This window comes from Dendrobates tinctorius, unplaced genomic scaffold (genome assembly GCF_039654945.1).
Source record: "Dendrobates tinctorius isolate UK_male_01 unplaced genomic scaffold, ASM3965494v1 ptg000165l, whole genome shotgun sequence".
Taxonomy (NCBI): Eukaryota; Metazoa; Chordata; class Amphibia; order Anura; family Dendrobatidae; genus Dendrobates; species Dendrobates tinctorius.
Window position 1 is genome coordinate 12,945,001 of NW_027361832.1, and position 25,810 is coordinate 12,970,810.

Consider the following 25,810-nt stretch of genomic DNA (forward strand, 5'->3'; position numbering starts at 1 on the left):
CAGACCATAGGACATTCTCCCAAAACTCCTCTGGATCATCCAAATGCTCTCTAGCAAACTTCAGACGGGCCCGGACATGTACAGGCTTAAGCAGTGGGACACGTCTGGCACTGCAGGATCTGAGTCCATGGTGGCGTAGTGTGTTACTTATGGTAGGCCTTGTTACATTGGTCCCAGCTCTCTGCAGTTCATTCACTAGGTCCCCCCGCGTGGTTCTGGGATTTTTGCTCACCGTTCTTGTGATCATTCTGACCCCACGGGGTGGGATTTTGCGTGGAGCACCAGATCGAGGGAGATTGTCAGTGGTCTTGTATGTCTTCCATTTTCTAATTATTGCTCCCACAGTTGATTTCTTCACTCCAAGCTGGTTGGCTATTGCAGATTCAGTCTTCCCAGCCTGGTGCAGGGCTACAATTTTGTTTCTGGTGTCCTTTGACAGCTCTTTGGTCTTCACCATAGTGGAGTTTGGAGTCAGACTGTTTGAGGGTGTGCACAGGTGTCTTTTTATACTGATAACAAGTTTAAACAGGTGCCATTACTACAGGTAATGAGTGGAGGAAAGAGGAGACTCTTAAAGAAGAAGTTACAGGTCTGTGAGAGCCAGAAATCTTGATTGCTTGTTTCTGACCAAATACTTATTTTCCACCATAATATGCAAATAAAATGAAAAAAAAACAGACAATGTGATTTTCTGGATTTTTTTTTCTCAGTTTGTCTCCCATAGTTGAGGTCTACCTATGATGTAAATTACAGACGCCTCTCATCTTTTTAAGTGGTGGAACTTGCACTATTGCTGACTGACTAAATACTTTTTTGCCCCACTGTATTTCCATTGGCTCTTGGCTTCAAGTTTATTTATAATCACTTGTACAATTGTTCCAAGTATTAAAATAATTCAGGGCCAAGTGGATTTTTACTACACTATTAGCACAAATTTGTGTTTTAGAATGAATTTGTAATTTGACCTGTCTGAAACTGAAAGATGACTTTAACCTATATAGTAAATTACTAGAATCTAGGAACCAGGCATTGTGTTATAGGAACCCAGGGGTCAACAATGCTCTTCAACGATTTTCCCATGCCCAATAAATTAAGACCTCCAGTGAGCTGGAATTAGGATTCTAGATCTGAAGGAAATGTCTGGACAGCGTATAGCAGTGTTACCACAATGGGCCTGTGCATGGAGAGTAAAACCTTATTTAGAGCTGCCGGGAGATACAATCCAGAGCTCGTATGACACAATTCATACCTGGTACGGAGAGAGTTATGTCACTCGAATTCCTTCTTTTATGACAACGAGTATGTTTTATTCATCTACATAAAACTTAACCTTTAATGGAGTGGAAATGGATTGTAATAGATACAGTACTGTATCCAGCCTTCTGGATTTATGGTAATGCCATGGCGTGTTGCCACGAATATTCAAAATGGTGATAGAAGAGCATTTCTTACTATGTTGTAAAATAATAATAGAAAAGTGCAAATACATCCAATACGACCACAAAAACTGATTTCTTTCCACCTTGAAGGAATTGTCAGAGATTTGTAAAAGTTTGCCATCCTAAAACAAATGCAATAAAATAAAAAATGAAAATTGAGCAATAACTCACATTTTAAATACTTACAAGTCCAATGCCGCTACCCTGAGCCTTTGTTTACTTCTCTGCATTAATGTCGTGCTGCATGTGACCACTGCAGCCAGTCACTGGCCCCAGTGATGTTGCCTGTATATACATCACAAGGTTGCTAAGGCGGTGATCATGTACATGGCTGGTAGGAGTAAACACAGGCCGGCAGAGACCATCGTAATATAGAAGTTGTTATGGTTAATTTTTTATTGTATTGAATTTTTCTACTGTCAGTAAAGTTTTTACAACTCTCAGTCAGCCCCTTCAAGCACAGAAATATGGTTTAGGGGAACTTGAAAATCAGGAGTCAGAAATTTAATTGACGACTCTGGTTAGAACTGCAATGGCAATCATGTTGATTGTCATCCAGCTTTCATAGAAACGGGCCAAAGTGAGCTATCTTAAAGGGAATCTGTCACCTATTTTTTTGCATATAAGATGGCCACCGCCATCAGGGGCTTATCTACAGCATTCTGTAATGATGTAGATAAGCCCCCGATGCAACCTAAAAGATAAGAAAAACAAGGTACATTATATTCACCCGGGGGTCCGGTCCCGGTCCGATGGGTGTTGCGGTCCGGGTCCGGCACCTCCCATCTTCTAGCGATGACTTCCTCTTCTTTGCTTCCCTTCGCAGCTCCGGCGCAGGCATACTGCTCTGTCCTGTTGAGGGCAGAGCAGAGTACTGAAGTGCGCAGGCACCGGACCAGGTCAGAGAGGTCATGTGCCTGCGCACTTCAGTACTCTGCTCTGCCCTCAACAGGGCAGAACAGTACACCTGTGCCGAAGCTGCGACGGGAAGCAAAGAAGAGGACGTCATCGCTAGAAGATGGGAGGCGCTGGACCCGAAAAGCGACACCCATCGGCCCCGGACTGCCCCTCGGTGAGTATAATATAACTCGTTTTTCTTATCTTTCAGGTTACATCAGGGGCTTATATACAGCATTACAGAATGCTGTAGATAATCCCCGGATGGCGGTGGTCGCATCTTATATGCGAAAAAGTAGGTGACAGATTCCCTTTAATGAGCCCTTACTTTATTTAGATCCTTTCTATTAGAAAAAGATGAACTTGTGCTATATATAACATGGAAAATAAATTACCAGCTCGCGCCATCAGAAAATGTCCAGCCGACGGAGAAGCCCGTGATCATTCTACTGCTCAGCGTCCAGTAAATGCAAGAAGGAAAAGATGATCCATCTTCCAATCAACGCATCAATAAAAATGTATCCCTTAATGTTAATATTTAGAATACATAATACAATAGTACATTTGAGTGTGTATGGGGAAAACATCATGTAATAACCAAACACATTTCGAATGTTTCAAATAAAATTTGAATTTTGAATTAAACTTGGTCTGACAAGTTTAAGAAGGTAGTGAAGGATCGAAACGCGTTTGATTATTACATGGTGTTTTCCACATACCCACTCAAGTGTATTAGTGTTTTATGCATTTTAAATACTTACTTTATAGGAAATATTTTTAATGATACCTGTTTTGGAAGTAGGATCGTCTTTTCCTTTTTGCTATAGATAACATCCCTTGGTCCTGTGGACCACTGCTATTAGGGCATTACAGGTCTCCAGATGGAAACTAAAGTGGTCACCATTTCAACTACAAAATATATATTGACTCTTAAATGTTTACATTAGGAGCCAAAGACATCCAGGTATTTTTTTTATGTTTCTCCAGCTGTATAGTCATAGATATAAAACATAATCTGGCGGTTTGCAGCCACAAATAAATGAGGCCCATGAGCTTATTGCATGCTGTGTTTCCAGTAAACTTGTACATTTTCTTTACTTGCTGGAGCAAAACTTACACCCCCGAATTCGATAAACATCTGTTCCTCGGTATTTTCTGAAAGGTTGGGGTTGGTCACTATAAACTCTGTATTAAAAGCTATCTTTATTTGATGTTATTTGTGGCAGCCCCAAAAAACTCCATAATTTGGCTACTAAATTTTTATATTCTAGAAGGAAGTCGCCCAAATGATATTTTTAGTTTGGCGTCCTGTAGTACACAAACATCAAAAAAGGCATGAACCCAACGTCTGGTCCTCTTAGTTATAAAAGACGATCTCAAGGATCCTGGGAGAAGCAGAGTTGCTCGATCTAATTAACAGAAGACCTATTTAGGCAAAGGTTTGGCTATACAGAACAGTACCTTTTATATACTTTTGATAACACAACATCAAAAATGTCTTCTGTATCGCATTCCCTACAAAATGTTCTACCAGTGAGTAAAGTACAAAAAATGTCACAAAATATTTTATGGATGTGATGACCTATGTAACTTAAAAAGAGTCAGAGCAACATAAAATACAAACTGATTTGATACATTTACTTAAACCGTGTCTCCTCCAGGAGCACCATCATGATATCACTGGATTAGCAAGAATTGCATTCTCTTAATATGAATGCATTATATCTAAAACTAAGGGGTGCATAGTTATAATTAGTTTAGATGACAAATACCTACATTGTCAACTTCTGACTTGAGGCACTATCATGGGGCCTACACTTGCTCCTCAGGGCAAAATTTATTAGGAACAATGAGGGTCAATTTTATTATCCTGTATTTCTCTAAATATAAATAATCATAAGTTAATTAACTACATAATGATCTATGACATACATTTATGTCATAGGTCACTAAGAAAAGTATAAAGTCGACACAGGATCTGAGCCTCATACCAGGCAGTTTCCAGTTGGGTTACATAGCCAATATCTGTCTTTAACTTCAACAACTAAAGTTGTTTCCAATCGCTGTAATTTAAGCGTTTAAATGCTGATGTCAATCTCCCATCAGCCCAGCTTCCATTGCCCCAACACCCTACCAGCCACTTACTCTGGGGAGCCAATGAGTTACTATGGCAGCTGGGGTCTGCTGAAGGCCCTCATGAGTGCCATCTTGGCTCTCCCATGAAGCTCCACCATGGGCTGCTCTTCATAGAAGGACCGTGATTTTGCTCTATACAACTGTGGTATTACATTATATAGTATAAATGATTAAACAATCACAGATACAAGTTCCCTAAAAAGATGTAAAAAATGAAAGAAAATTTGTAAAAAATTTTACGAAATAAAATATAAAAAATATGTAGAAAGTTTAAAAAGCTATTCTTTTCCCCTTTCAAAAGTAAAGAAATAAAACAACACATATTTGGTATTATTATATCTGAAAAAAGTCCAAGTTATGAATATATACATGTTAAACTATATGTTAAAGGGAACCTGTCACCAGCAAGAATGCTATTAACCTGCAGCTATGGGGTTACTAGCGTTACTAACCTGCCGGTCACATGCACGTAGCCGAATGCTACTGAGAAAAAATTAACTTTATTCTCCCCTGCAGTATTTGGTTTCAGTTTCTGGGGCAGCGCCACCTCTAGTTCAGTCACCGCTCTCAGTATACAGAGTGACATTTGTAACCAAGCCTCTAGCCCTGACTGACAACCGTCCACAATGCAGAGCCAGTGACAGTCAGGGCCATGGGCGCGGTACAACGGTCGTTCTGAGTGGTGACTGAACCGGCGCCGGGACTGCCCCCATGACTGAAACCAAACAATGCAAAGGGAGAATAAAGTTCATTTTCTCACCTACATTTAGGTGCCGGGTAGCTCAATAATGCTATTAACCTGCAGATTAACCCCATATCTGAAGGTCAATATAGTTTTTGCTAGTGATAGGTTCCCTTTAAGTGTTGAAAAATATAGGTACGCTAGAATTGCCATTTTTCAGTAGTTGTGCTTCTGAAAAAGTGCGATAATGAGCAATCAAAATGCCATATGTATAGCAAATTTGCTTGAATCGAAACATCAGATTAAATTGCAAAATGCAAGTCCTCACCAAATTCCATCAAAGGAAATATCTAAAAGTTACGGGTCTCAGAGGATGGTGACACATAAAAAAAGAATGTATTTTTCAAACTTCACAATTTTTTCACCACTAAAAAAAAGATAAAAACCTGGCAAGTTTCATAATCGTACTGACATGGGTAAGCATGCTGCTTGGTCATTTTTACTGCAGAGTGAACACCATGAAACCCCCCCAAAAAATAGTTGGATTTTTTTCCCCATTTTCCGGTACATTGTATGGCAAAAATGAATGCTGTCATTCAAAAATACAACTTATCCTACAAAAAAAACCAAGCCTTTATATTTGGATGGAAAAATAAAAAAGTTATGGTGAGGAAAGAACAAAAGTGAAAAATGAAAAATTCCTGGGGCCTTAGGGTGGTTAAATTTTTTTTCAAAGCGCTCGGAGGGGATCCTGGAATTATAGACTCAGAACTTCCACGTCTTCATCATCGTCACCAGCATTCCCTATTTTTGTGCCCTTACCATGGGCACCCTTTGGTTCACTAAGCCTACAAGCCATCCATTTGGACATCCTGGTAAATCTCGGTGCAGCATTTCGGAGTCAGAGAACATCATGTATTTCTTCATACAAATGTCTCCATTCAAGGACCCCATCTCATTTATCTCTTTTTTTTGCTGGTATGGAGTAGTGGTCCCCGGCAGCATTAATGGGCTCTGCCCCACACGGAGGTCTGAGAATAATGTAGCTGTGCTGGCTGATCCCAGGTCAGTATGATGCGTGAAATCAATTTATTTGAATCCCTTTGCCTCTATAGGAATTTGGCTGTTTGCCAGTTGTTTTCATTTAATGTCCTTTGTGTTGAACACAGACGAGCAGGATTGCTTTGTACTTTTTTTTTCTACATTGGTTGCTGCCTGTTCGCGACCATATTATGCTCAATGATCTCCAATATGGAAAGCAATAGCTTTTTGTATTACACTGAAAGATTAGGGTGAAATTATATTAAAAAGTGAATACTTACACTAACTATTAGCCAATTTGCAATTCGCAAATCATTTTGCTGGGGATAATAGCGATGCAGGACGTGAGGGCGACAGTTCAGCTCATTTCTAAGTGTATATTATATTCAGGTAGGGGAGGACTCAGTAATCTCTTGTGCATTGTTGTTGGGGATGGGATGGCGTCCAGGCGTCCTGCTGGAATCAGTCTGTACTGCATGATGAGCTGTAAGCGGCTATTGGGGGGGAAGGCTAAATACCTAGTGGCAACTGAGCAGGAGATGTAGCATATTAACATAGGACTGTAAAATAGAGCATAAAATGCAGAATAATATAATAATTACTGTTGCAACTTGTTCTTATACCCGGGGTGGGGGTGTACATTAGACATAGAACTAGAGGTACCAAATAGTAGAAAAGACAGCACCTCAAACGTTGGTGAAAAAAGAATTCACATTTATTCTACCTCCTGGAGCAGAAACGTTGCCACAGGAGGCAGAATAAATGTGAATTCTTTTTTCACCAGCGTTTGAGGCGCTGTCTTTTCCACTACTTGGTATGGACTTTTTTCCAGGATGAACTCCCTGGATGTGATGTGCATCTTAATTAGTATCCTGAAGGACTTTGGCCATTTGAGGTGTGGTTTAACATTTAAATTTTCATAGAACTAGAGGTAGTTTTTAGATATGCAAGTGTACTTAATGGGGTTGTCCGAGACTTTAACATTGATGGCCTACCCTTGGGATAGATCATCAATGCCTGATCGGTGGGCGTGCGACACCCGGCATCCCCGCTTATCAGCTGTCCCCAGTGTCAGCGGCTGGAACTCATTACAGCTCCATCAATGTAATAGTGGCCACGGCCGAGTACTGTACATCTGCCGCCTATTGATTTGAATAGGGAGCGGATATGCAGTACCCAGCCGCGGCCACTATACAGTTGATGGAGCTGTGCTGTGCAGTTCCGGAATTGAGATGATCCAGCCGCCGTCGACACTGGGAACAAATGATTGGTGGAGGTTCCAGGTATCACACCTCCACTGATAAGACATTTATCCTAAGGGTAGTCCATCAGTGTTAAAGTCTTAGACAATCAATTTAAAAGTTTATTGCCATCTCATATGATTATGGCATGCGCACAGGATATGCTGAATGAGATCTGCATCTATCTTGAGAAAACCACTACATAATCAATATTCCCATATATTTGTATGGAATTTCCAACTACCTCTCTACTGAAAGCTTAGATGAAGTAGAAACACCAGCAACACCATCCTTATTGTTAAAAAAAACAGCACCACAGGACTAGGTTTTCTTGTCCTGATGAAGAGGTCCTGCGTTGACCTCGAAACGCGTTGACTTTTAAACCTTAAAAATAAAGTTTAAGGATATTATTCGTTGGTCAGATTCACCAGCAGCATACCAAGTGACACTTCACCTGGATATGTTTTTTTTTTTTAGTCCTATGGACTTGTATCCTGCAGCGGCTGATACATGCGATTTTTACATGTTGCTTAGGTGCAACACTACCAGGTGAGCAGATCCGCCTGTTTTACAGTTAAAACCCTATTTTGTGCTCCTTTATTTCCCAGTTTTCCACAATTACCTTCTAGTTGTAGAAAGAAGGTGAAATGCTTGGGTTTTTTCTTCTTCCCTTGTTTGGTCTACATGTGACATGTACGTATTTCATTCTGTTACGGACATAAAGTTGACGTCATTCAAGCTGCTCATCAGGATAATTGGTCACTCATTGTATGAGACTGGGTGTACATACAGGTACATTTCCCACATGTTAGGTGAAAGTTAACCCTTAGTAAATCTGCCAAATTTGTCAGTTTGCTCAAATTTGGCTTCACCCACTCAACTTCAACTTCTGCACAGCTCACTGTTTGGTCATTTTAGTCTAGTCACCATTCATTTTATGCCAGTTTTTCACATCATGGTCCTGTTGGGTTTTCAGTACCAACTAGGCCTCATGAGGTCATTATGTGCCATGATGTCAGTACTTCTAATGTCCCAGTGGGTGACGGAACAGCTGAAGACCCAACATGAAAAATACTGATAGCTTGTGAATGAAGACTCTACCAGAACGACCAACCGGTGAGCTGGAAAAGTGGTGAAATACAGTGGTTGTTATTTTTTTCTTACCTCTCCTTGGCTCTTTCGGATCAAGCAAAAGTGTGGATGGTTGGAGAGCATCATGTTGGATTTGCCCTAATTAAATTCTCCAATTATATGGATTCGGAATCCATATTTTTTGGTGAAATTAGAGGCAAATTTGTTTTTTCTACAAACAATTCACTCATTTCTAGTAACCATACATTTGACATTTTGGTCAAACATGCTCAATATGGCACCTATGACTATCTTCTTTCTCTACGATCATCTACAGCTCTGGTAAAAATTAAGAGACCACCACATCAAAACCCTGTCATGGGCAGCCCATTCTCCAGACCTGAACCCCATTGAAAACCTCTGGAATGTAATCAAGAGGATGATGGATAGTCACAAGCCATCAAACAAAGAAGAACTGCTTACATTTTTGCTCCAGAAGCAGTGTGAAAGACTGGTGGAAAGCATGCAAAGACGCATCAAAGCTGTGATTAAAAATCAAGGTTATTCCACAAAATATTGATTTCAGAACTCTTCCTGAGTTAAAGCATTAGAATTGATGTTTCTAAATGATTATGAACTTGTTTTCTTTGCATTATTTGTGGTCTCTGAAAGCACTGTTTGTTTGTTTTTTTTAATTTTGACCATTTTTCTTTGTCATAAAAAAAATGCAAAATTTATTGCTTGGTAATTCGGAGACATGTTGTCAGAAGTTTATAGACGAATTGAGCAATTTACATTTTACTCAAAAATATACCTATAAAGAGAAAAATCAGAGAAACTGAACATTTGAAAGTGGTCTCTTAATTTTTGCCAGAGCTGTATGTTCACTTGGTGGGTCACCGTGAGGAAATCTCGGCAGAATAGCACCTGAGCTCCTACATGCACTGGGACCCATACACACCTATTATTCTGTCTCTTACTGAAAGATCCTATTGAATGACAGGCGCTTTCCATGAACTTTGAACAGATTTATGCGGTAAACTCTATTACTGTGTATAACGGAGTAAATTTTTCATTCATTGTTCACAACGAGCACAAGAAGCTCGCATCGGCAGGGCGAAACCTGTCACTTACGGCAAAATGTTGTACAAAATAAAAAAAAAGATAATGTGAGCCGATCCTTTATATTTATTAATAATGCAACGATTCTCCCATTCATCTCCTCATACAAAGCATGCATAACAAAAAAGATAGAGGCTATAGTGGCCTTGTAAGTATAAAACCACAATTATAGAAACTAGTAATGATAGTTACATATTCCAGATAGCGTTCAGATTGATCCTATGAAAGGCATGCGGAACGTGTACAGAGGACTGTCAGCTTATATCCCACTACTTGGATGGTGAACCGAGAAGAAAGTATCTCCTGGACATTACTTTATTGCCTTAGAAAGTGTCTCAGTTTTGCAAAATATTTAGAAAAAAAAAAGCCTCATGTTTTATGAAAGCTGTTTGCGTCCTACGTCATCCTCACAGTGTTTCTTGTGCAGGCGCACTTCTCTCCATCCTGCCGACATGGTCTGATTCATGCTGTTGCCTAAATCGACTGACAAGTCTCTTTAACGGCAGATTTAACAGTGCAAACTGCATACATTATTAGATAGATCTCTTATACCTGATGAGACTGATGTACTTACTTTGAAAATCCACGGAAGAATGTCCCCTTTATTGAGCACACGTTTTTGGTGCACAGATTTTTCAGGGCTGTGTTGACCGCGACTGATGGTGACCGCGGCGCTGTGCACGGGGCTGACACATGGTATAATGCATTTATGTATTGATTAACATTATCATCCTTCGAAAGATGAAAAAATGCAAAGATCCATTGTGGTTACGAAATGATACCGATCGCTGGCAAGTGGAAGATCAGAAGGCGTTATCAGCGAGCACTTGTTTCCAGGGGTTGTCCAGGATGGGGTAGTGGGGGGGAGGGCAGCACTATTCTTGCGGAAGCTGATAGGCAGCACGTTGGAGCCGGGGCTCCGGGGTCAGATCCATACACGCTTCCTTCTTATAATTACATCTACAGAGCAAAACATCTAAGTACAGGGTGTGTGAGCGGCCTGTATCTCGGGCTGCAGATCACACATCCTGCCGGTGTGTGACAGCGGGCTATCTGTGCGCTGCCTGGGTTCCTTCCATTCAGGGAGCCCATTGTGTGCAGCAGGGCCGGGTCAGGAACTGGCCGGCCTGCTCTCCCTCTGCTTTCAGTGCTGACAGATACAGTTTTTCCCTCATACCTTGGCATATGCCCAGTGGCTTTGTGAAGCCAGTGAATCCGGTTTGTTATTGGTGCTGTAGGTATGTCTGGTTCACACCGTAACATGTCCCGCTGCTGCAGCTGCTGCAGAACCTCACAGAAGCCTAATTCACTATTATGTATAAAGATAGTTTTACTGCAGTTTTGAGTTGCTGATCCTTGACAGGTGATTGCTGGGATGGTGCACGGTGATGGATGCCAGCTTAGAGCCATGTTCAGCTCTACAGGGGGCGCTAGAGGTTGATGGGCAGCACGGTGACTCAGTGATTAGCACTGCAGCCTTGCAGCGCTGGGGTCCTGGGTTCAAATCCCACCTAGGATAACATCTGCAAGGACTTTGTATGTTCTCCACGTGTTTGCGTGGCTTTCCTCCGGGTACTCCGGTTTCCTTCCACACTCCAAAGACAAACTGATAGGGAATCTAGATAGTGAGTCTCAATGGGGACAGTGATGATAATGTCTGTAAAGCGCTGTGGAATATGACAACTAAAATTAATAAATAGGTTCAATCAGTGCCAAATAATTACTATATCAGTTTTTAAAGATCGTAGATGAATGCAAGTGAATCGCTGATGAATTTAGTCGATATTATAGATGTAATAGTCTGGATTGCCTGTAGACAAATCTTTGTGTTTACATGAGGACAGGTGAGGTCATTTATTAACTCAGCCACTTTTGTCATCTTGCCTTCTTCATTACATCCTATTGCAGCCTGGTGATTTATCCCATCACTTTGGCGGGGTCTGCTGGAGAGTCAGATCGCTACTCATTAGCGCCACCTAGTGGATCTTGGGAGTAATTGTATCACTTCCAATTCTTTACATTCCTCACATTCCAATTAAAATCATAGGTTTACTTATCATGTGATCGGTGTACATGAAAAATGCTATTGCTATCCTCTTCTCCGAACCTTGCAGGAAGGATGTTATTTTGGTTATCCGAACAATAATTTAAGTTTTGTATTTGAAAAAAAAGCATCAAGCAGACGGATGATTTTATGGAGTCAGTTTTTTCCTCTAGTCTGTATCATCAAAAGACACACATTAGATTGTGACGAATCCAATGCAGATCATTGGAAACAAGTTGTGCACGGGGAAAATAAGAGTTTAACTTCAAATCAGCCAAAGACTGGATTACGTCCCCCACCTCCCTCCCAATGGCTTTTCTCTCCACACAATGCGAGCGGGGAAATAGAAAGTGCCTACCAGACCCGGTAGGGGAGAGTGTCACGTCTTATTATTTTGTTCCACGTCTTCAGATGGCTTCACTGACTCCTTAGTGAGATCAGCTCTATGGTCGTCCAGTATTTTCCTTCAGTTTTTTACTTTCTTTAGATAGTTTTTGCATCAATTGTTTAAATCCATGGGGTCATGGATGGAGACAGGAGGGTATGTGCCCTGGATCTTTGGATAGAGAATTTTTGCCCCTGGTAAAGGAAACTGACTGTTACCAATGGTCTTATTTCATATTATTCAGCAAGGGAATGGTCCCCCATGTGGAGACTAAGAATGGTCACCTGCAAAAAAATGTCACCTGCAAAGAAATAAAATGAAAAATTATGTCTTCTTCAGGCCTCATTCAGACGTCAGTGTTTCTATTGTACGAAAAAGAATGGGGGAGAAGTGTAATCAGTGTTTGATCAGTTTTTGCGGTCAGTGTTTTATCTGTGATTTTCACGTATAAATAAATGACAAAACTTCTCTTTTCATAATATAGTTAATTACTGGATTGTATACTGACGTCATCCGTGAGTTGTCTGTGAATTTCATGGACCCATAAACTTGTATTGGGCCTTTTCATCCGTGCTGCGGGGGAAAAAAAACGGGACACGTGAATTGCAGCATAGATTTTAGTGGTTATGTGTTCCAGACGTGAAACGCACGTCTCAAAATGGACGTCAGAATGAGGCTTTAGGAGAGATAAAGCTGTATTATAAATGCCACCAATTAGTGGTAGCTAGCCTATCATTCTATGCTCAAAGGTTTATCAACCTTCCTAAGTCGCCTATATAGGTACACAGGTCATAGAGAGTAAAATACCATGATATTTTGATATCTGCAATCCGATGTCTTATTCTAGAGAAATCCACATTTTTCTAAATATGTAAATGAGCTATGGACCGTGACATAGATCTCTCTGGAAATGTTACCAGTGCGAGACATGTAAATCAGGAGAGTAGACTGTAAATCATTACATGTCTCACAGTGGTAACGCCTGCTTTCATTTAAAATAAGCTCTGGAGACAGATTCTAAGGGGGATCTATGTTCCACCCATAGATCTTAACAGCGCATTTACATATTTAGAAAAATGTGGATTTCTCTGGAATAAGACAGAGTGCAGATATCAAGGTATCATGTTATTCAGCTTTCTATGGCCTACATCCCCACTTGGACAGCTGAGGAGGGTTGATCTTGCTGACAGATTCCCTTTAAGAAGTCTTGACTGACGATGTAAGCCAAAACAGAGTCCCCACTAAATAAAGAGACCTCCTCCCGTCTACATACAGGGTTCTTGTTTATAATCAGAAAAGAGTAGGGTTGACTGGATGATAGGTCTTTTTATTTAGGTCCAGAGAAGCAATGCTTCTCCTCTCGGAGAAAATATTTCCTGGAGGAAAAAAGTATGTAAATTACCAGGGGTATGGTTGGCTTCAATGAGAGGCCTTTGATGTAGGTCTAGACGGGTAATGTTTCTACTTGTGGAGAACGTCAACTGATGTAGGCAGTATAGTAGGTGTGGCAATGATCCATGGGAAAAAACATGCTGATTATCCCTCCTACAATGGTCAGAGCTAAGTGACAATGACTCGATACTTCACCTTCTCCTCCAATGATTACAGCTGAGTGGTGAGGAGTCGATGTTTCATCTTCTTATTGAATGGTCAAAGCTAAGTGATGATGACTCAATGCTTCACTTTCTCCAATGGTTAGAGCTGAGCAATGATGACTCAATGCTTCACCTTCCCCTCCAATGTTCAGAGCTAAGTGACAATGACTCAATGCTTAACCTTCTTGTCCAATGGTCAGAGTTGAGTGATGATGACTCAATGCTTCACCTTCTCCCCCAATGGTCAAAGCTGAGTGACGATGACTTGATGCTTCACCTTCTCCAATGGTGAGAGCTGAGTGATGATGACTCGATGCTTCACCTTCTTGAATGATCAAAGCTAAGTGATGATGACTCCATGCTTCACCTTCTCTTCCAATGGTTCGAGATGAGCAATGATGACTCAATGCTTCACCTTCCCCTCCAATGTTCAGAGTTAAGTGACGATGACTCAATGCTTAACCTTCTCGTCCAATGGTCAGAGTTGAGTGATGATGACTCAATGCTTCACCTTCTCCAATGGCCAAAGCTGAGTGATGATGGCTCAATGCTTCACAATCCCCTCCAGTGTTTAGAGCTAAGTGACGATGACTCAATGCTTCACCTACTGCTCCATTGGTCAGAGCTGAGTGACAATGAATCAATACTTCACCTTCTCCTCCAATGGTCAGAGCTGAGGGTCGATGAATCAATGCGAAGATCTTCTCCAATGGTCAGATCTAAGTGACGATGACTAAGTGGATTTGAGTGATGATGACTCGATGTTTCACCTCCAGATTCTGGAGCATTTTTTTATTTTGCTGTTTTGTCACACCACAATACAAACCCCATGGCTGTGGTCAGTGGCGGATTAAGTGGACTATGGGCCCGGGGCTGTTCATAAAATCTGGGCCCCTGTACCCCCCTTCCCACCTGAGCTCTGCGGTCCCCTTGCGGGAATTGACAGCCGTACGGACCGCAGCACTTGGTTTGCTGCGGGTCCATACGGAAAACCCGCCACCATTCCACCACGTGTGGACATGGCCTAAAAAGACGTTGCACATAAGCTGTAGGCCTACGGCCAATATGCACAAAATCGCCCAACGTGATCCTGGCAATAGGGGATCCACTTTAATGTCCCCACTTTAATTTGAAGTCCCCTTACTTCATCCATTGCAGTCCCCTATCACCCACTCACTTCATCTGCAGTGCCGCTTCATCATTTGCAGCCCCTTATCCCCCCTTCCATTTCATCATGTGCTGTCCCCTTCCCCCCCAACTTCATGTGCAGCCCCACTCCCCCATCATCATGTGCAGTTAATTTTACCCCCACATCATGTGCAGTCCCCCTTACCCCCACTTCATGTGCAGTGCCCCTTACCCCCAATTCATCATGTGCAGTCCCTCTTACCCCCAATTCATCATGTTCAGTCCCACTTACCCCTTAATTCATCATGTGCAGTTCCCCTTACCCCCAATTCATCATGTGCAGTCCCACTTACCCCTTAATTCATCATGTGCAGTCCCACTTACCCCTTAATTCATCATGTGCAGTCCCCCTTATCCCCCACTTCATCATGTGCAGCCCAACTTATCCCCCACTTCATCATGTGCAGCCCCACTCACCCCCCCTTCATCATATGCAGCCCCACTCACCCCCTTCATCATATGCAGCCCCACTCACCCCCCTTCATCATGTGCAGCCCCACTCACCCCCCTTCATCATGTGAAGCCCCCACTCATCCCCCCTTCATCCTGTGAATCCCCCACTCACCCCCTTCATCCTGTACAACCCCAGTCACCCCCCTTCATCATATACAGCCCCCAGTCACCCCCCCGTCATCATATACAGCCCCCAGTCACCCCCCCGTCATCATATACAGCCCCCAGTCACCCCCCTTCATCATATACAGGCCCCAGTCACCCCCCATCATCATATACAGCCCCCAGTCACCCCTCCGTCATCATATACAGCCCCCAGTCACCCCCCCGTCATCATATACAGCCCCCAGTCACCCCCCCTTCATCATATACAGCCCCCAGTCACCCCCCCTTCATCATATACAGGCCCCAGTCACCCCCCCTTCATCATATACAGGCCCCAGTCACCCCCCCTTCATCATATACAGGCCCCAGTCACCCCCCCTTCATCATATACAGGCCCCAGTCACCCCCCCTTCATTGTGTACAGCCCCCACTCACCCCCTCCCCCATTTAATTCATTTTATAAATAAAAAAAAATAAAAAAAGTTCCCCATACTTACCTCACAGCCGACTCGCTCCCCAGCAGCGCCTCTGCTTTCAGCATCCTCCGGGACATGTAGGCGCGTGCACGATGACGTCATCGCACACGCCCGACATCTGACCCGGAAGTACAGCCGGAGGGAGCCGGCGCTGAGCAGCCGTCCAGGTGACGGCCGTGCACAGCTCCCGGCCCCGGCCTCATAGAATGTGACGCGGGCGGCTGTCTGCTGCCAGCGGCATCACAGCACAGGGCACGGCCGGCCCTGTACAGGTGCTGGGGGAGCGGTCCGGGGGGCATTTGCCTTTCTGCCACCCGGCCCAGCCCGCCCCTGCCCCTGGGCCCCCAAAAAACCTTGGGCCCGGGGCGACCGCCCCATCCGCCCCTATTAAGATCCGCCATTGGCTGTGGTCTAGATGACCCAATTCCAAAGTCTATGGGACAGTTCACATAGGATTAGCCAGTGCCACCACTCTGCCATGTCAGAGCTACTAATAATAGGAATGAGATGTGGAGGCCTTGCTTCTAGTTGTAGTGATAATAAGTCATTCATGGCTTTTCTGATTAGCATTTATTGTTGCAAGTGTACAAGCAGAAAATGCGAAATTGGTAAGTCATGAATAGCTCAACACAGCTTCGGAGCCTTGTAATGGTGCCCGCAGTGTTGTGTGGGGTGGGTACTCAGAGCAGGCTGTCCAGATGGCTGTCTGCATATAGCAAAGCTGCAGGTTTTTGTCCCTGATGATAAGAGGAGGGAAGATTCACTGAAGCATATGCAATCACCCTCGCATTTTAACAAAACTAACTCGCCATCAGTCACAACCCAGAGTGGCTGACATTAAAACAATGGCTTTTCAATAAAATGTTAAGAGAGCTTGTGCAATGAATTTAGTCGACTTTAAATACCGCCATCTATTTAGCCTGGAAGAAACACACAGTGCACACACCAGTCAGTGTGCAGCACAGTCTGTTCACTTAATACCGCCGCGGAGAGGGGAGACTGAGTAGACAATCCTACTTTATTTCATAGACTGTTTGCAATTCATCAGTTTTCTATGCAAAGCCACCTGTTCACTTGATTGATAGAATCATTTATACACTACTAACATAGCAAGATTGAAGCCTGGGTATATTTGCTGGTAGTCCATTCCTCGCTGTGTGTATATAGATGGCAGCATTATTCAGCTCAAATATTTGCTTTGTGTTCCTTAACTAATATATATGTACATTAGTTATAGAGAGGTGGGAGATATCACCTTGTCACAATTCTGTGGCTGTAGAAGTCAGCAGATTACTTCTACAATGCGGTATTATATTACTATAGTTTATGAGTTTGGGTACAGGACTGTTTTATCTTTTTTTATCATTACAAACTACATGCGTTTACCAACTTCCTTATAGGACATTTTTTATAAATCTTTTTATTCTTTTACTTAGTTTAGTTGTTAGTTTAGGTATAGGATCATTTTTACCTTTTTTAACTACTGGCTAATATAATTGTAAACTTTGTTAGTTTATGTAGAGGACAATTTTTAACTTTTATACTACTGGCTAATACAATATTAGATTATAGTTTAGGTATAGGATAGTTTTTATTTTCTTTATTTCGAAACAAAATGATAGTATATGATTTATTACTTTAGTTTAGGTTTAGGACTTTTTTTTAATCTTTTTTTTAAGTTTTGGCTAACTTATTGTATTACTTAGTTTATTATTTATATTTTTTTATATAGTTTAGATCTTAAGTCACTTTTGATCGTTTATATTACTAGGTAACACAATATTATATTGTAGTTTATTAGTTTCGGTACTGGATAGTTTGGCTTTTTTGTTTTACAGCTGATTGATGTATTATATTAGTTTAGGAATAGTACATTTTCTCATCTTAGTTACTTTTGGATAACTTATATAGTTTATTAGTTTAGTTATAGAATAGTTTTTACCTTTTTGAACTACTCACTAACTTGTTACATAACTTATGAGTTTAGGTATATGACAGCTTTGATCTTTTATACTACTGGCTAACATAATATCTAGTTTATAGGTTTAGGAAAAGAACAGATCAAATTTAAGTTTTTTACTACTGTCTAATATGACAGTTTTATTTTTTTTTACTATTGGCTAACTTATATTATATAGTTTATTGTTAATTTTGCTATTTTTTTCCACCAACGGCTAACAAACACTTTATGATGTGATACAGCAGAGTATTAGTTTTGGTATAGTAAAGTTTTTTGTTTTTTTTATTGCTGAGTAGTAAGATACATAGATTTTTTCATGTTATTAATATGTCAATAGATTTCATGTCATGCATAGAGTTTAATTGATTCCCCTACAGCCTTTGACCCACCCAAACAGCTCTCCCATTACGTGAGTTTTCCCTGTCAATGGGATACTTTAGGAAAACACTAATAGCCTCCAGCTAGCTGGAACATTTCAGAAAACCTTGGACAAATTACAATCTGAAAGCCCTGGGATGGCTTGTACTTTTTTTTTCTTTTTGTGAGATCACTTTCTAATGTGGAAGTCTCAATTGGCAGCCACTGGTCTGAGGGCTAAAATGGGATAAAATGTGGACATTAGCAAGTCCGCCCATCCAAGCTGGTTTGTCAATAACTCATGAAGGCCACCCTTAGATGAGGGTCTATTGACCATTCATCAATGCTTCTTGGACGATCATTGAGTGCCACCTCTTCATTCAGTTTATCAAGTCTTGCACATAGGCTAGAGAAAAAAAAGCCTTATTCAGCTTTGTTAAAGCCAACAAGGAGTAAAACTTACCATTTGAACCCTTTCTGGCCCTGTTTTTCCCTGTTAATGCAGCCCTGCTTAGAAGAGCGCCTTTATTTGGTGGGTTAGAAGAATATCTGAGACTATTCTCTTGCACTGAATAGCTGGTGGCAGGAAAGAGCAGATGTGGTAGGAGTGTATTTGGTCGGGTGTATTGCTTTCAATTAGGATCAATCAGGTGTCAACTTCTTTACAATGCACTCACTTAATACCCACTGTGTGAAGTCATGAATTCTCCATGGATCACAACAGAGCAGCTTATAAGTAGGAGAACATAGCCAGGACCAGAGCAGAGACACCAGATCCTCGTAGACTCCAAGTCACTGCTATCCTCCTCGCTCTTCAGATGCATTTTTATAGTGCGTTAGACCATGTTGGTAAGTTTTACAGATCTGTCCATTCTACGATGTCTCGGCTTAGCACTTGGCTTGGGAAGACGCCATAGTAGACGACTTCATTAGGATGCTTTTAAGATGTATATCAAAAAGTCTCTTGGTACCTTCCATAAGACCCAGTCTTGTGTTTTATCTCCATTCATCCTGGCTATGATCTGCACCTTCTTAACGCCTTGCCCTATAAATACATTTTTAAATGATGCAAAGTGTTATTGTAGCTGTGTTACAAGGAATATGTATTCAGGGAGCACTGCCAAAAAGGTTGAAGTCTGCAACTATTAAATAATGAGGAGGGGAAAAAAAAAAGTGGAGCTTGCAGCTGGCTGCTGGAAGAGAAAAAAAACTCTGAAGTAGTCTCAGATGCTCAGGCATCCTGTCAAACCCTTCTCTGCAACCAGCTTCAAGGTGACAATCCCCAGGGATCCTGCTTCTGTTGACGTGGATCAATTTAAAGTGGCAATTACTCCAGTCAGATAACGACTTTAAAAGCCTTTTTACGCAAGGAAAGGATGCATAATCACGCAGCGGATGGGAGGTGAATTTTAAGCCACCGTGCAAATTTTTTTGTTCATCCAGATTTTCTAATAGAGACGTTGGACTTTAGTTGGTCGGAAAAGTGTGGTCGATACACCGTCGACAGTGCTACTGTAACCTGGAAGGGGCAGGGTTACGCTGTTGGTGGGGTCGCCTTACGGGGGTACTGTGGGCAGGTTGATATTGCTTTTTGCATGCATTTAATTATAAGGCAGTGCCAATATTGGGTGCATGGGGTCTGGATGATCAGTGATAAAGCAGGATGTGGTCTTCAATGGGTTAAATACTATGAAAAAAATGCAAATGTTTTACATTTTGTTTACTATGTTTCACTTTTTTACATTTTTTTAAACAATTTACGTTGGTAGAGTTTATCGTAATGTTTAACGTTTCTGATATTTTTATATATTATTTGAGATAAAGGAGCAAAATGATATCTTGTTTTGTATTCTATTGTTATATGTAATCAGCCACATCGAGCTAAAGTAGAGGAGGATTGCAGTGTCTAGACCGGTGTGTGCCCCCAAGTATATACCGTAATGTCATATATATCCGGTTATGAGAAGCTCAAGGAACATTGATCTACATTGGCGTGACTGATGTCAGCTGCTGCTACTACATTGTAAGAGGATTAATCTTAGGCTGTATGCACACATTGCGTTTTTGCTCCATTTTTTTCAGTACAGGTTTGTCACAAAACCTGAAGGACTTCCAATTACCAGCAAAGTGAATGCGATTCTTGAAATCTCGTGCACACCTTGCTTATTTGCGAATTGCAGATCTGGCGCAGATTTATCTCGCAGCATGTCTATTCTTTCAGCGTGAGAGAGGGGAAAAATCTGCGCCAGAAACGCAAGAAAGAAAAAAAGTGGCAAAAATGTTTTTCCTGCCAAGAGATGCAAAAATGGTGGAGAAATTTCTGCACCAAATACTTAACATCTGCACATACTCTTAGGGTGCCTACATTTACCACACTTTTTAGAAAAAAAATGTACAGTACGTTTTTTTTTCCCCCTTTGGCTTTTTTCGTCCCTTGTCTTACGTTTTTTTTGATCAGCGGCTTTTCTTTGATCAGACGCAGCATCCCCTAGGTGTGACTTTTTGTAGGTAGTTGGTGCCATTATTCTCCTATAGACCTCCATGATCCATTTTAGGGGAAGAAAACGCATGTGTTGATGAATCTCGCGGTGGCGTTTTTTGTTCTGTTGCGATTTTAGAAGAACCCCTAAATGACAAATATGATTTATGATCAAACTCGGCACATTTGAAAAAAAAAAACTGCAATAAAAAAAAGTGCTGCCAAAATTGCGTATGAAGGGATTCCAAAATCTGCTCTTGTCTATCTCACCAGAGAGGAGATGTTTCTGTTCGGTAGACGGAGGAGGAAGACAGTCATGGAGGAGGGGACATTTTGTCACTGTTTAAACACATAGATCTCATTAGTTGACTGTATAGAGAGGATTGGGTAGAAATTGACATCGGCTGATACACTGCAGCATGGAAATGACTACTCGGGAGATGGATGGGGGCTGCAAGAGTTGAGGAACAGCTTATGCGTCTTGGGCATTGCTGGAATGATGCGGAAGGGACTTCCTGAAGATCTGGAATCTAATAATTGCTCCATCTCTCCTTGACTGAAACATACACTGGCACAGGTACTTTCGAGAGAGGCGGCGTGCGCTGTTCATGTGCTGCAAAGATGTTCTTCACAGACACTGCTGAGGTTTAGGAAGGGTTATGTTCAAAGAGAGAGTTTGAAGCAGCAGTTATGTTCCTGGGGCTCAGCTTTTCTGTAGAAACCTGAGCTCGCTACATAAGACAGGCTTGTCAGGCGTATGTTTCTCCTATGAGGTAAGGATCTTATACAAAGGACTAAAGAGCCACTGCTGAGAGGAAAATAGCCAGCCTTCCATAAAGCAGCCTAACAAAAGCCTGCAGCTTTATGTATCATGGTGTCCATTAAAGCTTATTAGGGAAGAGTGCACTGAACCCAGAGAGGTTTTGCGTTATTCACTGGAAGGATAAACATTTAAGGGTGTGCGAAATTCGCGAGCGGGAGGACATGATTGTTAAGCTTTGAAAAGGCTTCGCAGGAGATACTTTGTTTTCATCTCCTATGGATCAGCATGGAAAAGGTAAAATAGCACAAGCTGTAAATGTTTGGAGACTATCAATCCGCATTTCCCAGGGGGGGCAGGACCGCTGTGCCCCTCTTCCGAGTGTGTTTTTACACATACTTCAAGGGCTAACAAAGACGAGGCATTGGATACTTGTGTTCAGTGGGATGAATTGGCCTATTAAGGAGGGAAAAAAAATCATTAAAAAATATCAGTTTATTGGGTTTTTTTTCTCCAAAGGCAGACAAAGAGCGTGTTTACAGGTAATTGTACGCCGGGGGTGGGGGGTAAAGACAGAGAACTGGTTTCGTGACCCGTGTTTAAGTCAGGGGGAATAGCAAAAGGATTAATTGATTTAAAAAAAAAAATATTGGATTTCATTATTAAGTACGTAATGGTTGTGTCGTGTTTTGTATGTTGCCGTACGACCCTACGGAAGATGACGGCGTTATGTGGATCAATGAGCGCAAACGGCGATAACGATCTTTGAATTGTAAGCGGCGGATTGTCCGCTGTCCTCTTGCCAGAGTCGCCAGATAGAGTGAGACGAGTCAGCAGGAGAGACCTGGGCTTGTGCTAATTTGCACACACATCCCTGTCATTGTTCTGCCTGAAGAGACAGGGCTGGGTTCAAGGCCACATGTGCTCCTGTCATCATTCACATTTCTGCTCCAAGTGCAATACGGAGTGTCAGCTCTCCATCTGTCTAGCATCATCCTCGCCTGCAGCCAGCAGCCTGCATGGCCAGCCAGCCAGTCCAAAGCTGGAGCCTCTAGACCGGGGAGAAGACAAGGGAGAGCTGCTTTCCAGGGCTGGCTCTATGCAGGATGCCTGGTAAGTCAGGATGTCTCCTTCACTTCAGCCTTAGATGCTTAGGTGCAGCCTTGGTCGCAGCAGACACAATGGAGAATGGGGGTGATCATTCTACAATTAGTTGTGTACGTGTGTGTGTGTGTATATATATATATATATATATAAAACGTATATATATGTATGTATGTCTCGATAGATGAGTCTCCATATGTATTTATATATGTACTATGTGTACATATTATATAGAGTACAAGTGTTTATATATGTGTGTGTATATACTAGGTTTTATGTGTTTGTGTGTTCATTTTATGTGTGTATGTGAATTGCATATACACCATGTTTTTTTATGTTTATATATGTGTATAACATATACACCAGGTTTTATATGTGTCTATATATGTGTGCATTTTATGTTCTTATTTGCGTACATTGCATATACACCATGTTTTATGTGTTGATATCTATGTATTGCATATATACTAGGTTTTATGTGTTTAGGCTTTTTTTTGGCCTTGCTAGCTATGTTACTATATATGTGTATTGCATATATACTAGGTTTAATATGTGTATTGCATATATATATACTAGGTTTTATATGTGTCTATTTTATATAAGTGTTTATGTATATTGCGTATACACTAGGCTTTATATGTGTGTATTTTATATGTTTATATATATGTTTATATATGTGTATACACTAGGTTTTGTATGTTTATATATGTGTATTGTGTATTCACTAGGCTTTCTATGTGTTCATGTATGTGCATTGCATGTACACTAGCTTTTGTATGTAAACTATTGAACTGATGACTGTGCCTTGTTGCTCTATGGCACTCTCCCCACTTGAGCCAGGCTATAAATGGAGTATTACAGCTCTTCTCATTTAAGCACGGTGCTATATACAGAACTAGTTACACACATACAGGGCTGGGAATGATTTTGCTCAAATATGCAGAAGAAAATATTAATTTTGGATAGGGGTCCAGTCCCCAAATTTCGATACGTTGCCAGAACAAACACATCTGGTTCTTGCTGGAGAGAGGGCCAATGGAAAGAGCACGGCCTGGGCCAGCGTGTCAGGGGACAAGGTGGGCTGTGTAACACTTTCTGTGCTTGAGGCCCTGGAAGAATGTGTTGAGCTCTGCTGTATTTTTCTTTTTCTTGCTCGATTCCTCGCTCTTCTTTAGGTAGGACGCTCCGCTTTTCGGTTGCACAGCCTGTGTACGGCGCAGATGGTGTTTTGAAACCTTATCTGGCTGCCAGCTTGCTGTGGCCACATTTGTGTGAAGGTATTGGCAGTTGTTTGAAGAATGTCTTCTCCTCGGGGTTGATCTGTGGTCGCAGTGCTGGGTTGGCATGTGTGGTTATAGCAAGACGGCAGGAGCGACAAGGTGGAGAAACCTCAATTGATTTTATGGTTGGAGGTTTAATTACATATTCCTATTACCAATAGGGTGCATTGTCGTCATTTTCCATTCTAATAGCAGAATATTCTGTTTATTTAGAAATTCATTTCAATTTTTTTTTCTTGTTTTTTTTTTAAATTTTTACTCATTTTTATTTTTTAATCATTTGGGTAAATACATTTTGCCTTGTTGACCTATCCTAATAAAATAATGCTGTTTTTATAGTAGGATGTTCTGGACCCGGGTATGAGTTGTCACATTAAACAGTAGCATTTTGGGGGGTAAAAATAAAGCAGAGCAATATTAATATAAATAATCCCAATTGAATCTGTCATCGGTATTTAGACCACATTCCTTGTTAAACAAGCTTAAATTATGACTGCCTTCCTCTAAAAGTAGACGCGAGCACTAGTGTTTTCAAATGTTTGCGGCGGATGCCAGCGAGGCCTGCACTTGGAAACAGAGAATACATTCACAGCTGTGACTGTGAGCATGTGCCAAACGAGAAATACTCCAGCGAATCTGACACTTGGCTATTTTTGACACCCATCTGTAGTTTTTTTTTTTTTTAATACTCTTCGCTAGAACGAGCTGCCTCTCAATCTGTTTATTGCATATTTCAGCGTTTTCCTGCGTATATTGGCTGCGGTGGTCACTTTGTGCTTCGCTTTAGAGACATAGAGATTTGATGGACTGCTGAACGCTGGGATATTTTGCCTTTAATGGAGCCTTGTTTCGGTGACTACATCTTTAACCCGTTACTCGCCGGCCGTCAAGGCTCTTATGTTTTACAGAAGTCGTTAGTAATGGAAATTATTAGTTCATTGCATATTGTAGACAAAGGCTTGAACGCAACCGGGGTTCAGAAGCCGAAATATGTACAGTCATGGCCAAAAGTATTGACACCCCTGCAATTCTGTCAGATAATACTCAGTTTCTTCCTGAAAATGATTGCAAACACAAATTCTTTGGTATTATTATCTTCATTTAATTTGTCTTAAATGAAAAAACACAAAAGAGAATGAAGCAAAAAGCAAAACATTGATCATTTCACACAAAACTCCCAAAATGGGCCAGACAAAAGTATTGGCACCCTCAGCCTAATACTTGGTTGCACAACCTTTAGCCAAAATAACTGCGACCAACCGCTTCCGGTAACCATCAATGAGTTTCTTACAATGCTCTGCTGGAATTTTAGACCATTCTTCTTTGGCAAACTGCTCTAGGTCCCTGATATTTGAAGGGTGCCTTCTCCAAACTGCCATTTTTAGATCTCTCCACAGGTGTTCTATGGGATTCAGGTATGGACTCATTGCTGGCCACCTTAGAAGTCTCCAATGCTTTCTCTCAAACCATTTTCTAGTGCTTTTTGAAGTGTGTTTTGGATCATTGTCCTGCTGGAAGACCCATGACCTCTGAGGGAGACCCAGCTTTCTCACACTGGGCCCTACATTAAGCTGCAAAATTTGTTGGTAGTCTTCAGACTTCATAATGCCCATGCACACGATCAAGCAGTCCAGTGTCAGAGGCAGCAAAGCAACCCCAAAACATCAGGGAACCTCCGCCATGTTTGACTGTAGGGACCGTGTTCTTTTGTTTGAATGCCTCTTTTTTTCTCCTGTAAACTCTATGTTGATGCCTTTGCCCAAAAAGCTCTACTTTTGTCTCATCTGACCAGAGAACATTCTTCCAAAACGTTTTAGGCTTTTTCAGGTAAGTTTTGGCAAACTCCAGCCTGGCTTTTTTATGTCTCGGGGTAAGAAGTGGGGTCTTCCTGGGTCTCCTACCATACAGTCCCTTTTCATTCAGACTCCGACGGATAGTACGGGTTGACACTGTTGTACCCTCGGACTGCAGGGCAGCTTGAACTTGTTCAGATGT

At 41.6% G+C, this 25,810-nt stretch overlaps 1 protein-coding gene across 8 annotated transcripts in view; it reads left to right on the forward strand.

The window, feature by feature from the left end:
- The window catches only part of RUNX1T1 (RUNX1 partner transcriptional co-repressor 1), a 194,394-nt gene that overhangs the window by 34,131 nt on the left and 134,453 nt on the right, over window positions 1–25,810 (forward strand). Inside the window, exon 1 of one of the 8 annotated variants that reach the window (XM_073550504.1) lies at window positions 18,920–19,041. The exons of 1 other annotated variant lie outside the window; for it this stretch is intronic. In XM_073550504.1, coding sequence (XP_073406605.1) covers window positions 19,011–19,041 — 31 coding nt within the window. In that variant the 5' untranslated portion in view covers window positions 18,920–19,010. 6 more of the 8 variants (XM_073550497.1, XM_073550501.1, XM_073550502.1 and 3 more) reach the window with 6 other exon arrangements.